The sequence below is a fragment of the Dermacentor albipictus genome, chromosome 3 (assembly GCF_038994185.2).
Source record: "Dermacentor albipictus isolate Rhodes 1998 colony chromosome 3, USDA_Dalb.pri_finalv2, whole genome shotgun sequence".
Lineage (NCBI taxonomy): Eukaryota > Metazoa > Arthropoda > Arachnida > Ixodida > Ixodidae > Dermacentor > Dermacentor albipictus.
Window position 1 is genome coordinate 115452304 of NC_091823.1, and position 15699 is coordinate 115468002.

A 15699-nucleotide genomic window follows, 5' to 3' on the forward strand; every position below is an offset into this window, starting at 1 on the left:
GCGAAACAAGTACCACGAAATTTGAAAATTTGAAGTTATCAGATACATTCCAGTGCTGATACATGCCCTTCTCCCAGTGCAGGTAGAATCTCATCTGGTTAACCTTCTTGCCTTACCCACCCTGTTTCTCTCTCTCCGCTGCCGGCCCTCCCCTCTACCTAAAACAAAAAAAAAGGTCATTGTGGTTAGTGTGCAATGCATCAACATGAGTTTTGCTTTCCTTTGTCGCAGTGGTGCAGCAGACGTACACGATACGGGTGTACGATGATTTCGTCATCCGCATGAACACCGGCGTGCTGAGGTGTCACGTTCCCAAATATGTCAGGGAATACGTCATCGTCACGTCATGGATCCGCAGCGATGGGTTCATCATCTCCGTACAAGCTATCCCAGGCAAGTATCATACCGTTAGCACCCACTTCGGGTTGCCTCAGAAAGAATAGGAGAGAACTAGTCAGTCGTATGAGTGATGTCTCACTGACATACAAGCACATGTGGTTTGCAAAACGGTAATAATTTTTTAGTGAAGTGACATGCAACCGTGGCCGCCGAGGTGGAGATGACTAAACAGTTCGCTAGCTCATACAAATCAATGCATATGCATTGTAAAGTTGGTGAATTTCCTATATTTCGTTCTTGAACATGGAAAGAGACTCCGAGCAAAACAATACATTAAAGAAAGCGCGTGATCCAGATCCATATATAATACGAGATGACACTTGGAGACAACAAAATCGGGGCAAAGAATTATTTAGCGTCTCATACGAGTGAGAATACATTAAAAAGAAAGCGAAATACGATGTGAACGAAAAACAGTCACATAAGAGAGGTGACGACACCAGCCCTGAAAGCGCTCAGTGAGATGACGATTCACATCAACTCGTTATGGTGGCCTGCACTGTCAGAATAGGGGTAGGTTATCCGCTGCGAGATCGAGCTACAGGTGGGAGCACCATCTCCGCGTTAGTGTTAACAGGTGGTGGGCGGCACGCATAGATTTGTACACGGCGGCACGTCACTGTCAACGATTTGGCCCTAATTTATGGTGTTGAAATGCGCTTGCTGCAGTGAACTGCTCCTATATTGCCCTAAAATGCAACACTTCTGCACCAAACACGCATAACGGCTCTATTTACTTGAATGAGGCGCGCGCTGTCATTCAACGGGGGACTGGCACTCAGCAACGCAATTCGTGCTTCAGCGCTTCCTTGAGGTTTTTTTGTGCGCGTTTCGCTAGCGCTCCACCTACTCTGCTAAAATTGCTGTGCCACTCGCTGAAAATCTCGCGCTGGTTATAAACGAAGTCTGCATCCCGCAACAATGAACTTGTGGTAGCACGTTGACACACACGCGACATCACCAAGTGCAGGCAGCGCTTGTTGTGCATTCTTTCTCTTGTTTCGTTTCGCATGGATAGGTTCTAAATCACCAACTTTTCAATCCTTCTGCTATGCATCACTGTTTCTTTCTCCTTTTAATTCGCTATAGTTAACGAGTTCAATTAAACGAGCTAAGCCACTGTAAGCGAGAACACGTTAGCAGGATTGCCGGGTTGCGTCAGACGAGATCATTTTTATTGCAGTAACACTTAAAACGCGTCATGTAACGAGGAAGCTGTTGTATTGTTACGCGTAAAGTTGTACATATTTCGGTGAGAGTAAAATGTTAGGTTTTATTTCAGCTAGTAATGGCTCCTGTTTTCCGTCAAGCCAAAAAACTCGACACTTAAGAGAGAAAGGAAATTATAGTGAGCGTCCTTGAACTTAATGTTGTGACGTCCTGTGTCTATAGACTGCTGCCACACGTGATTATCATAAATACTTTATTTTAGCTTTGCTTTTAGTAGCAATGGATGAAACGACAAAAGGCCACGATTAACTTGGGAAGGAATAAGACTGCTATATCTTGTAGATAATGCCTGTCCTGCATAATACAAAGTATACCCCATGCTTTTTTTGGCTCGGCGCTGTTGCTGTTGTGTTCGTTGACCATAGGCAAGATGTGCGTAACTAGAATACAGAACTAGATGCGTGCAACTAGAATAGACAAAGCAGGCACTTCTAATTCGGTTACCACCTTTGATAGGTGGTAGTAAAACAGCGAATATACGGCAGAAGAGGAAATGAATTTGAAAGCCTTTGTTATCAGCAACAATCGCAAAAAAAAGAAAAAAAAAGAAAACGTCTGACTGGTTCGTCGGTGGCAACAGCACAAAAGGAGTTCCAGTATCTGAACGATTGCATCGCGCGCGTGCAGTGGTAATCCTTCTTCGTAGAGGTTTGCCGAAGAAGTCTCATATATTTAGACATCGTTCCCTGTTAACGTTTTTCACCTTCGCTCGTGCACTATATGGTCCTGCCGGGGGTTTATTGGCGTAATAAAACTAACTTGTTCATCCTACGCTCGTTCCGCGAAGATATATAGAGCACTTTGTGTCATTGCTTGCCTGCTTCTTTTTTTTTCATTGTGCGCTGAACTCGACGCTTGTCAGTGACCCGTTTCTTGTATTCCTTCGCATGCGATACTGCGCAATCCCATGACCTCACTTCGTGACAGGACGATTCGAGCCCCTCTTCCTCGGACTTTCGTGCAGATGAAAACTCCAAGTACGTGGCCTTCAGAACGGGCGAACTTCACGTGCGGCGAGCTGGTCCCGAGGACAGCCACCATTCGTTCCAATGCCAAACCAAGGACACACTCACTGGTGCCGCAGTAAGCAGCATCACGGCCGGAAAGCTAGTCATCACAGGTACGTCCAGCTCATTCATTCATTCATTCATTCATTCATTCATTCATTCATTCATTCATTCATTCATTCATTCATTCATTCATTCATTCATTCATTCATTCATTCATTCATTCATTCGGTGGGTCACATGATTGGTAGTGGTGCGGTGTGGTGGTAGGATGTAGTAGCAGCAGCTGGGTTTAGCCTGGCGATCAAAGGCCGGCAACTGCTCCGCCCGAGCGTCTCTTTCATATCATGGTGGTGTTTCACGACATACGTGTCCATCAAAGCAGCTTCTCTAAATAAGTATACGACAAGGAAACGTGAAGTTTCTTTGCGGGCTATCATTGATCCTTCTTGTGGGGACACAAGGTGTCGCAGGAACGCATGCGGAAGGCCTTTTTTTTCAGATTTTCCAGGAGAGCGGCCCTTTCATCTTGGAATTTTGGGCATGACCACAGAAAGTGTTCAGTGTCTCCTGCCTCGTCGCATACAGTCCTACAGTTTCGAGAATTGATACGCCCCATCTCAAATAAAGATGCTGCAGGTCTTGTCCTTATTTGATATAGAAGTGAAGGTTTCATTCGATGAAATCTCTTGGTTACTCAGAGCATATGTGGTGGAACTGAAACTGACCCAAAGCAATTTCGAATGTCAGATTTTTAAGCTTGATCACTCTTCGGGGCCTTGACTTTGGCATAATGATACAGTGGAGCGTGTGCAAGAGCATCAGCTTTTTCATTGCCAGCAGTGGAAATGTGGGAGGAATTCTGCTGAAACTTTAATATGAGGCCTTCGTTGCCGAGTTATTTCATGAAAGGTAGCGATTTGCGCGGGAACTTGATGAACCGTAGACGCGGTAGAGCTGCTGCAACGCGGGCTTTGAGCCCGTAAGGAGAACCACATTCTGTGGAGGCAAAACCTTTAGTTCGTGCAGAGCTGCAGCTATTGCCATATCATCTTACACAGCTGTCTATGAGGCTATACAGTCCTGATGGCCAGGCGACGTATATCTCATGGAGGGAATACAGAATGCAGCCGCGCAGCGGTCTTCGTCTACTTTGACAGAACCGCCTTTGTATACTCGTACTTAAAGACGGCTTTACCGGGAAAACACTCACTCAAACGTAGTAGCTGGGCATTAGAGCCTGGGAAGCCTTAAGTCGAAGAGGGGCCATGGTATTATTTCGATGCTGATGTTGCAGTATCCTGCTTTTTCTTGCATAGCGCAGGTCGTCTCTGAAGGACCGCCGTTCGTTTGGTGTGCCGTGACCGCCCTTAATGAACGTCTGTTTACTAGTGGTCTTGCGTCTCAATGCCACCAGACTCACCACGACATTCTGTCCTTAGGGGAAACTGATTCGGCCTCCAGTTTGTAACAATGTTTTTTTTCAATGCGCTTATGGTATTCGTACTGTGACTTATTCGAGTTTGCTTTTTCTTCACATTCCCCGATTTCGCCCTAGTAGCGGACATTGTCTTTCTCTTTCTTTATTTCCCCTTTTTCTGTTCGCGCTGTCGTGTGGTGTTCGATGTTGCAGCTTTGCTTTTGGCTTCATTACGTGCCATCTTATTGTTGTTATCTCCTTATTTTCTTCATATCTTCCTATGGCCAACTTTCTGCACAGAAGGCAGGTGTCGTGGCTCGGCGATGGCTGTTACCAACGTGTTCGTTCACTTCTTGCATTGTGTCTGATCCGAAGGCTGCAAACTGAATGATTCTTTCTTTCTTTCTTTCTTTCTTTCTTTCTTATTTCATTCATTCAATCATTTTATCGCTCGTTCATTTGATCGGTAATTCGTTCCTAGTTTAGCCTTCTTCGCTGAGCTCACAACATCCTACTCGCAAGCTCCTATTTATCACCGACTACAACTCACTCCTGCAGAGCCCCACTCGAGCATACCAGCCAAGGTGATCCACTGGAGCCGCCAGGTGGAAGGACCGCACGGTTCGACGCTCTTCGTGCCCTGCGAGGCCCAGGGGCACCCGGAGCCATCGTACCGCTGGTACCGCCAGCACGGCAGCCGCCTCAGGCCGCTGCTGCCGCTCGGGGAGCCCGGCATCGTGTTCGTCGGCGGCACGCTCGTATTCCGACGCGCCTCGGTGCAGGACAGCGCCACGTACGTGTGCGTCGTGAGCAACGGGGCCGGCGTCGAGGACAAGAACGAGATGCAGGTGCTCGTCACTGGTGAGTGGCGCCCTCTGCGAGCAGACTTCTCAACGTAGCGTCAGCGTGCGTCAGTATCCCTAAAGCCCAGTATCCCCAGGGGGTTCCTCCCCAGTCTTTGACTACGGGAGCTCCTAGAGTTACTTTTTCTGTAAAACATTTCAATCGCATCGATAAACTGAAACTGAAACTGAAACATCGCTTAGAGGGGCTGACAATGCAGTGCTACTAGCGGGTGGCCTTGGCTGTATGAGCACTGGGAACAGAAATCGATGAATGCACTTTGTCGTCATCGTTGTTCAACGACGAATCAAGTTAATGGTTTTAACGTTCAAACTCAGCACGTGGGCTACGACAGACGCCATAAAGGGAAACTCAGGACTAATTTAGATCACCTGGCGTTTTCTCACGTGCACCTAAATCAGTGCAGAACCGCTCTTTTTTTTTGCACTTCATTCCCATCGAAATGCGGCGGTCCCGGCCGGACATCAAAACCGTGAGGGGGGCACCGTCGTAATTCGGCTTGAAGCCCCGTGCAGCACGCAGGTTTATCATAAGTGCTGTCTGAAATAATCGCTTTGAAATACCGACTTCCCAAGACGTCGTAGCGGAGGGCTACGAATCCGTCGTTGCAATATATGGGGACAACAAACCTTGATGCAGTTTACGGCAGTGATTGTGTGTGTGTGTGTATGTGTGTCCGCGCTCTGTTTCTCCCTCTGTTTCCTTTTTACCTATCTACAAAATGAACCACCAACGTCAGACGGATATCCGGATATGTCCCGAACGTCCAAGTGCGGCATGGGACGTTAGCGGATATCAGATGGATGTCCGGATAAGGTCCGAACGGCTTACTCCGATATAACAAGTTCTGTGGACGAACAAGGGACGTCGCAATTTGGATCGTTAAGAACAGCCGATAAATTTTATTTCATGGATGTCGTGCAGACGTAATTGTTACGATATCCGACAGCGGACATTGCAGGAAGGTCAACTTTTTTCGGTCTCACTGAAACAATTTAATGTTGTCGTACGATAACATAGGGCGTTTTTTTTTTTAGCTGCACTAAAATTTAAAAGAAATCACCTATGGCAGGTGGCACAATTATTAGCCTAGAGATAAATTACAACGGTGATGCGGACATTACTTCCACGAGCAATCAAAAGCGTAATCTAGTAATAACAAAATTTCACGAATTACGTTTTTTTACAAACTATTTACAGCACATATTGTAATTTACAAATTGCAGCTAATGTCTTTGGAATGCATATAGAATTGAAGCTAATTCTGAAATATTGCACCTGTTTCGAGATATGCGTCGTCAAACTTGCGATGAGAATCCACTGTTGTTCCACCTGCTTCTTTATGAAAACGGTGTTTTGTTCATTGAAGCAAAAAATGAACTAGAACGTCAATGTAATTCAGCGTACACTTTCAAAATTAATATCTCGACACTGGTGTCCTCTTGAGAATTCGTTTCAGGTGGATTCTTGCGAACTCACCGGCAAAATTTGTAAATATAATAACTGCCCGTAAGGTACTTATTTTAAAATATTGATGTAATAGTTCTGCTGAAATCCGCAAGGTGGAGAGAGTAATTAATAAAGAAAGAAATCTTTCGAGGAACCCGTACGGGTTTCCTTTCTAGCAATTGCTAAGAACGGGTGGATGTCTGATTTTCTCTTTATAAATTAAAATATTGTTACGAGTGGTAAGTGCATTTATAACGCCCTGAACACTCTTTTTTCACTTAAGTGTATTTATAATGCACTTACGTGAGGAACGTGCATAATATAATCAGTGCATTTATGTTCATGATTAAAGTCAGCATTTTGATTTCTCGTAGATATAATGCCTGCCTCATCGAGTAATTTAGTTGGAGGGTTAGAATTGTTTGCTGCCATCGGCTGTTTCTTTAACATATAGGGTGCAGCTAAAAGTAAAAGTACGTCGTATATGTAGGTGGTGGTGATAAACTTTAATAAATATTGAGCCGTATCTTAAGCTATTGCTGGGTTGGCCCTTGGTCTCGTGAAGTGGCCAGCAGTCGGTGACGTCCGGCGACTTCCGAAGCCCAGCCCACCAGCTGCTTTTGGACAGCTGGGTCGGAGCTGGACACCGCGACCTCCCATCGCTCGAGGTCAGTGAGTTGCCATTCTGATGGCGGCTGGAACTCAGAGCATATGTACAGTATGTGATGGAAATCAGCTCTTGGGGCTCCACATAAGGTACACTCTGGAGAGAACAGCCCTGGGTGCGTTAGTGCTGGAAGGGCGGGGGAGAGAAAAGTGCGAGATTGTAGCTGGCGCCACGTCACCTGCTCTAATTTAGTGAGTGATTTGTGAGGCGGAGGATAGTGGAGTCGTTGCTCTCTGTAGTGGAGTGAAATTTCGTGGTATGTGACCATTCGGTCACGGGCGCTTCCTGGCTCGGCGGCTTGCCCTGCTCGGTTGACGTACGCTCGAGCGGTGTCATGGGCGGCTTCGTTGCCTGGATGGCCCGCGTGCGCGGGGACCCATATGAGTTGAATGGGCCTAGTGGTGGGCTGAGAGGAGTTGAGAATTTTATGGGCGACGGCATGCGTCCGTCCTTTTGCAAAGTTTCTGATCGCGGTTTTCGAGTCACTGAATACGAGTGTGGCAGTGATTGAGGAGATCGCAAGGGCAATCGCAGCTTCTTCGGCTTCTAGTGAGGTGTGCGTTAGGACCGATACAGCTGCTAGAGGTGAAAGATTGTTACCGATTGCGCAAATGGCAAAGGCTGGCTGAGTGGTGTATGCCGCAGCATCTACGTAGACAGCCTCCGTGTGCTGGTTGTAACGTTTGTGTAGTGCCTGGGCTCTTGCTGCGCGTCGAGCTTGGTGGTGGATTGGGTGCATGTTTTTTGAGAGTGGATGCACTGTTAGAAGCTTTTGGGTGGCCCCGGGGGTGGGGTACGTAGGTCGGAGAGTGTTGGTTGGGTTAAGACCTAGGTTCTTAATAATGCTGCGGCCTGTAGGGGTGGAGGAGAGACGTTCAAGTTGTGCCGTCCGGTGAGCTTCGGTAAGCTCGGCTAGTGTGTTATGTATGCCCATGAGTAGAAGTCGTTCGTTGGTGGTGTGTCGAGGGAGGTTGAGGGCGGTCTTGTATGCCTGGCGAATCAAGGCGTTGATTTTCTCTTCTTCTGCTCTAGTGAGGAAGAGATATGGGAGAGAGTATACTATGCGGCTGATGACGAATGCTTGAACTAGGCGACGGAGGTCATGTTCTCTCATGCCCCTGTGTCGGTTGGCAATTCGTCGTATGAGCCGCATTGTCTGATGGACGGTGTTTGTGAGTTTGGTTATCGTGGCGGTGTTCTTGCCGTTGCTCTGGAGTAGGATGCCTAGGATTCGGACCTTTTCCACTTCTGGGATGGGGGTCCAACGTGAGCTTTATTGGAGGTGGGGGGCCTAGGTCCGTCCTACATCTAGGTGGTCGAAGAATGAGTAACTCGGATTTGGTAGGGGAGCATGCGAGGCCGACGGTTGCAGCATGCGCTGCCACCAGGTCGGCACCGGACTGCAATGTTTCTTCTATGGCTCCGGCATTTCCTGTGGTTGTCCACAGTGTAATGTCGTCGGCATAGAAGGAGTGCGAGAGATTAGGTACTGCGTTTAACGCCTTGGCCATGGGAATGAGTGTTATGTTGAAGAGCAGCGGCGAGAGGACTGACCCTTGCGGGGTGCCTCTGCTGCCGAGTGCGAAGGTTGGGGAGGAGAGAGATCCGAAGTTGATTTCTGCTGTGCGGTGTCTTAGGAAAGCTGAAATGTATTTGAAGGTGCGCGGGCCGGTTCCTAGTGCCGAGAGCGCTTCAAGGATGGCTGAGTGGTTGACGTTGTCAAAGGCTTTAGTTAGGTCCAAAGCTAGTATTGCTCGCGTGCGTTTTGCATTTCGAGGGTGGAGGGCCTCTTCTGAAATCTGAAGCATAACGTCCTGTGTCGACAAGTGACTGCGGAAGCCAATCATCGTGTGGGGGAGTAGGTCGTGATCGTCCATATGGTTCTGTAGGCGTTCCAGGACCACATGTTCGAACAGTTTGCCTAGACAGGATGTGAGGGAGATTGGGCGTAGGTTTTTTAAATCTAGGGGTTTGCCTGGTTTCGGAATAAAGGTTATGCGGGCGTGCGTCCATTGGGCTGGTAGCGCTCCATCTTGCCAGTACCTGTTGAAGAGGTCTGTTATAGCCTGTATGGAGCGCTCATCCAGATTCCTGAGCATCTTGTTGTTGATTTTGTCTGCCCCCGGGGCCGAAGTGGTGCGTAGTTTCTGTATGGCAGCTTTAACTTCCCACTTGAAAATGTCCTCATCTAGTGTAGGATTGGGGCCGCCGGTGTAAGTAGGGAGCGGGGTAGGTGGAATTGTCGTAAGGTAATGTGCTTTAAGAGCGTCTAACAAGACGTCATCCTGCAGAGGGAGCTTGTGCAGAATGCGGGTTCACATTCTTCCTTTGCGCTGCTTTTGTGCCTCCTGGTTCGAGCAAGCAACGAAGAAATGTCCACGTGTCTCTGAGGCCGAGGTTGCCGCTCATACGATCGCACAGCTGGCCCCATTGTTGGTGTGCCAGTTGGCTTGCATGTGCTTCAATCTCCTTTACGAGAGCTGCTATGCGCCGCTTCAGTGGCCGATTGTGTTTGTGAGCGAGCCACCTTTTTTGAAGGCTGGCATGCGCTTCCCAAAGATGTAGTAAGCGACTATCTGCCGTCTCTGCATTTGGGGTGTTAGGGATTGTGGATGTAGCCCCAGCCACGTCCTTGGTGAGGGTTTGTGTCCAGGTGTCTAGATCTGTGATGGTGACTGGGACGTCTCTTCGGATTTGACGGAACTTGTCCCAGTCCACCACCTCCAGGCGTCGTTTTCTAACCTGGGCCAAGGTTGTGAGGTTGAGATCGGTGCTGAGTATATAGTGATCACTACCGAATGAGTGCTGCGTGTTGGTCCAATGACTGTTGAGGAGGTGTTTTGAGACGGTTAGGTCCGGGCTGGTGTTGTGTTGAATACTTGTTCCGATCCTTGTGGGTTGATCTATGTCGTTTAGCAGGGATAAGCCTTCGTTCTGGATGAAAGTCCAAAGCGAGGTGCCTTTACGACAGTTTTTACGGTAGCCCCAACTGGTGTGGTTGGCGTTAAAGTCTCCTATTATTAGAATGGGGTGGTCCGTACTGATCGTGAGTGCCTTGCGCATTGCTGCAATGAGAGGTGCCGGAGGGCCTTTTGGCGGGCTATATATGTTCAGTATGAAGAGGCTGCTGCCCTTGCGTGTGCGGGGTAAGAGTTCTACTAGGAGGCCGTCTATGTCATCAAGCTCTAAATCATGCTCAATTGCGGTAAAGTTACGGTGAACCAGTGTCGCTACTCGCGTTCGTGGCAGCCCGCTGGTTGACTCATGAACTGTGTAGTTTCGAAGCTTTACATTACAGAGAGTTTCTTGCAATGCTATAACGGTAGGTATCTCGTCGGCTGAGAGGTTTTGGAGGTGAAGTTGCAGGTTGTTGCGCTTCGCTCGGAAGCTCCTGCAATTCCACTGCCACACTCGAATGCCGCTACGTTGTGCAGCCATGTTGGGGGGCAACTGACGGGTCTATGAGATTTGGGCCGTGTGGCTGTGTGATGAATGTTCCTTGTATGTGGGGCTGAATTTGAGCCATAGAGGCCGCATGTGCGCCTTGACGTCGCTCGAGGGCAGTCATCCGGCCTGCAATATTTGTCATCCATTCTGCAGTATCAGTGCGTAGGGCGTTCATGTTCTGTTCGAGACTTTGAATTATCGCGGTTAGCTGAGTGAGCGCAGCTGTGTCTACTGAGTTGGGGGGGTCATATTCAGCTTGCGCTTTGCGCTTAACTGGGGGGTTGCGAGTAGGTGACGCAGCGCGTGAGGAGGAGGTGGAGGCAGGGGAAGGAGTGAGTTGCTTAGGTGTGATATTTTGTATTGGGTTGGGGGGGACAGAATTCTTTGTAGGCTGTTCTCTCCTGAGTAGTAGTTGTATTTGTTGGCGGAGCTCTGCAATTTCTAAACTCTGCTGTCTGAGTTGTGCTCTGAGCTCTTCATTCTCTTTAGCGAGCGAGGGAGGTCCCGGCCTCCAGCTCACCTGTTTATCCATGGGCTGGGCTTTTGATCTCGGTAGTGGCGGGAAGGAGCCGGACCGGCTCCTGTGCTGGCTTTTCCGTGAGCCGGACCTGGAACCGGTTCTGGAGTTGTTCCGAAGCGGGCTACGTGATGACCGGGACTGGTGAGCCGTGCTCTCGGTGGATGACGACCCGGCGGGATTGTCTGTGGTGGTTGTAGCATTGGTGTTGGATTTCGGGTTGCCAGCCCGGTCGAACCGAACTTTGCATTTTTTGGACCCCGTGAAGTGGGAGCCACCGCACAGGATACATTTGGAGTCGCATGTGGGAGTTGAAGTTTCCGGATGGGTGTCGCCGCATCTGTGACACCGGTTGCTGACAGCTTGCGGGCAGACGTCCGGTCGGTGGCCTGGTCTCCAGCAGTTAAAGCAGGCCTCTGCCTTGGCTTTGAATGGGTAGCAATTATAGACGGCTCCGTAGAAGTTGAGCTGTTTGGGAACCTCCTTGGTTTTGACGAAGGTGATCAGGATTGATTTAGTGCGGCCCAAAGGGCGCGCGTCTGCTATTGTGTAGGATCGGCTAGGGTTTAGTTCGACGAGGTCGTTGAATATGTCTTCTTGGGTTTGGTTGTAGATTGCGTTGTAGAGAATTCCACGAACGGCATCGTCGGGCGCGGCGATGTAAGCCTTTACCGGGAATTGCTTGTCGTTGAGTTGGAGCGTCTGCAGTTGCACGTAGTTTTTGGCACGCACCTCGGCAGGGGTGCTGATTGTGAATGAGTTATTGTGCGGGTTAACTCTGAGTCGGTCATGCTGCCGGGCGTCATGGTAGTTGAGCTTCACAGTCGCGCACACAATAGGCAGCAGCGCGCCGCCGTTACATTGTCGAAGATCCAATCCGCCACCAGGTCGGAAAATTACTTTCAGATCCGTAGCCGGGAGTTTTGGTAGTGGAGCATGACGTTTAAGTTTTGTAGAAATAGTCTTGCCTTGATTGGGCGACGCCGACGTGGCCGGACCGGCGGGTGGGTGAGCTTGGGAAACCTTCAGAGCCGGATTCGAAGTGGCTAGGGTGGGGAAGACCACATTGCGGGCTTGGATTGCTCTCGACCAGCGCGGGTCGTCAGCGAAGTCTTCGGGGCTGATTTCGACGCCTTCTACGCTGTAAACCATCGTTGCCGAGGCCAATACGCAGGCGATGCGGGTCTAGACGCACCGGTGGCCGTAGGCCTAACCGGCGGCCGCGGCGGCGGGGGCCCTTGTGCTAGGTACTACACGAGGCCTAGCGTTCCGCGCCGGGCTCGGAGCGGTAGAGTCCTTTTCGGGCAAAAACGATCGGAATTGCACGGAAAATGGTGGGAACGGGTGCCGAACACCTTCACTGACCGATTATGGGTAGTATCAGTCCATTTCACGTCGAAAATCCGCCGTCCCGACTGAAAATCCACGGAGCCGAGGTGAGGTGCGTCCGCTCGCTCCGCCGGCCACCTGGCGGTCTCGTATATGTAGCACCATTTGTCAGAACGGCATACTGTGTAGCAACCGTTGCATATTCAGCTTGCAAGTCCGACCGACGTCCAAAAGAAAACCACAGGTCCCACATCTAAATGAAGACGTTCAGTAGATCTCGCAACGACGTTTGAGTGGGAAAGGTCCCGAAAACGCGTCGTCACGGTCACGATTGAAATATGGGATACGAATTCGAAATATATTCTGCGAACGTGTACCAGGAGATGGCCTGTCAGGCGGCTGTCTCTCTTCTTCCTACCCTCTCTGAGTTTACACGAAATTTTAGCTTATGCTATTAAAGACGTTTCAAGACATCGCACCCGGAACCTTTTTGGGCCCACGTATATGAGTATAGTCGGCCCCCCAGAGGTTTGTACATTTAATTTTTCTGTAACGAGAAGCATGTTTTCCGATACGTTCAAATTATAACACAAAGCTATAACGTCTCCAGCTCATAAATACATCGTCCCTCATGTATTTATTTTATAGCATCGACTTTAAAAACTGAAATTTCTTGAATATCCCAACTGTGCCGGATGGAGGGTTTCGAAGAAGGAAAGTGCCCAGAGCACTTCCGTGCGGCCACGGGCGCGCACGTTCGTTCGAACGCATTTTATCTGCCCTCTCTTGAACGTGGAAGACATTGTATGCTGTGCATTGATTATATTTGAGATATGTAATACGTAGCATGCAGTGTATACCGCGAGCTCTACGATTGTCCGCTGTGAGTATTCCGCTGCATCATGGTGTCAAGCTGCATTTCTAGGCGAATTAATGTCCGCTGCAAAATAACGTGGACACTAAAGAATACATTTAAGCCACCGCCTAAAACCAGCATATGCTGTAACAGGAAAAAAAAAGATTCGGAAGAGGCATTTAAGACTGCTTACCTGTCGGAATGCGAAAGCATTATAGTCACTTTGGTGAAATGTTTTCGATTGATGCTTCCCACATGTATTAAACATATTTGTGCTGAATCGGTGTGTGCTCGTTTTATACACTCATGACGGGGCGTGGAGAGTGCATCGCCGTAGACACAACACCAATCAAATCCGAAAAGCAAGTGACATGGGGGAGAAGCGCGCTCATTTTATACACTCATGACGTGGCGCAGCGTCCTCCCCATCGGCTGTGCGGTCACGTGAACATGACGCACGCACTAGGTCATAACCTTTAGTCAGCCAGAACCGTGTAGATGCCATGGCTTCGGGAAGGCGTGCTCGTCTTGCACCCCGGAGGTCCGGGCTCGATTTCCACGAAGACCGAAATGCACCAAATTTTCTTTTCAAAGCCATTCATTTACTTTGTTTTCAGTGACCTCCTTGGGAAATGCGACGTCCTTCCGAACATTTCTGACGTGTTTTTACTCTGAGCGCCGTCGGCCACTTTTGGTACCATCGCTCGGTCGCGCCTCTGATGATGCCGCCGGATTTTTGTGTAATGGGGCATATACCACTTTTTATTAATAACGTCGCGTACAAATCCCATGAACGTGGAGTATGCGAGCGCTACATCTGATGGATGCGCCCTAAATGTCTAAGCGGGAAAAAGAGATCACCGATGAGTACGCTCAGCTAACTAATCCTCAGCTAAGAGGACTCTCAGATAAAAAAGCAATACGGGGTATCATTCTTAATCCATAAGGACTAAGCGGGCAACATTGACGAATTTTACAGCATTAATGGGAGAGTAGCAGTAATCGTAATAATGCTAAATAGGTGGTATAGAATAAAGGTAGTACAACCTTACGCTCCAACTTCCACTCACGGTGATGATGAAATAGAAGTTTTACGAAGATGTTGAATTAGCGATGAGAAAAGTGCAAACTCAGTATACTATAGTAATGAGCAACTTCAATGCGAAAATGGGGAAAAAGCAGGCTGGGGAACAAGCAATTGGCAACTACAGCGTCAATTCTAGGAACACTAGAGAAGAGATGCTGGTAGAATTCGCGGGAAGAAATAAACTCCGAATAATGGATACCTTCTCCAGCAAGCGTAGCAACAAAAAGTGGACATGGAAAGCCCTAATGGAGAAACAATAATGGAATAGATTTTATGCTTTCTAGCGATCCCAGCATAGCGCAGGATGTAGAAGTTTTAGGAAGGGTAAAATGCTGTGATCAGAGATTAGTGAGCTCTAAAAGCTACCTCAGTATGGAGAGAGACAGAGTAAAACTAGTAAAAAAGAAACAGCCCAGCCTAGAAGCTGTAAGAGTAAAAGCAGACCAATTCAGGTTGGTGCTTGCAAAGAAATATGCAGCCTTAGAACAGAGAGATGATGACATGAAGGCAATGAATGAAACCATAACTAGACTTGCTTCAGAAGCAGCAATTGCACTGAGAGGTAAGCTCTCTCAAGTAGCGAAGGACCTAATAAAGAAAGGACGAATAATGAAAGAGTCAAATTAAAGAGATCAGATACAATTCGCGGAACTGTGAAAACTAATCAACAAGGAGATAGTAAAGGATATTCGAAATTATAACTTAAGAAAGACTGAAAAAGAAGAAAAATGGGCGCAGTATGAAATCAGTGAGCAGAAAACTTCGCATAGGACAAGCCAAGATGTATGCACTGAAAGATAAGCAGGGCAGTATCATAAACAATTTCGAAGTTATAGTAAAAGCAGCCGAATAATACCATACTGACCTATACAGTACCCAGAGCAGCCACGCTACCTCCATTCAAAGTAGTAATAAACGGGATACTAAACCGGATAATAAACCGGATGAAATTAGAAGTGCCTTACAAGACATGAACCAGAAAAAATTGGTCGGAGAAGATGGAATAACCGTCGATTTAATCAAAGATAGAGGAAATATCATGCTTGAAAAACTTGTCGCCGTTTAAACGATATGTCTGACGACTTCAAGGGTTCCAGAGAACTGGAAGAATGCCTACATTATTCTAATCCACAAGGAGGGAGACGTTATAGAATTGAAAAATTATAGGCCCATTAGCTTATTTCCAGCACTGCATGAAATATTCACCAAAATAATTTGCAATAGAATAAGGGAAACACTTCAATCAACCACGAGAACAGGCTGGCTTCAGGAAGAGATACTGCACAATGGATCACATCTATTTATTCAATCAGTTAAACTAGAAATCTGCAGAGTACAATGAGGCTCTCCATAGGCTTTCACAAATTACAAAAAAGGCATTTCATTCAGTAGAGATACGAGCAGTCATAGGGACATTACGTAATCAA

At 48.0% G+C, this 15699-nt stretch overlaps 1 protein-coding gene across 1 annotated transcript in view; it reads left to right on the top strand.

Annotated features, from left to right (window-relative positions):
• LOC135916904 (cell adhesion molecule Dscam1-like) overlaps positions 1-15699 on the top strand; it is a 257332-nt gene that overhangs the window by 155863 nt on the left and 85770 nt on the right. Inside the window, exons 4-6 of the mRNA XM_065450351.2 lie at positions 232-393; positions 2594-2749; positions 4615-4917. Of these exons, the coding sequence (XP_065306423.1) occupies positions 232-393; positions 2594-2749; positions 4615-4917 (621 nt within the window). The remainder of the gene's footprint in view (positions 1-231; positions 394-2593; positions 2750-4614; positions 4918-15699) is intronic.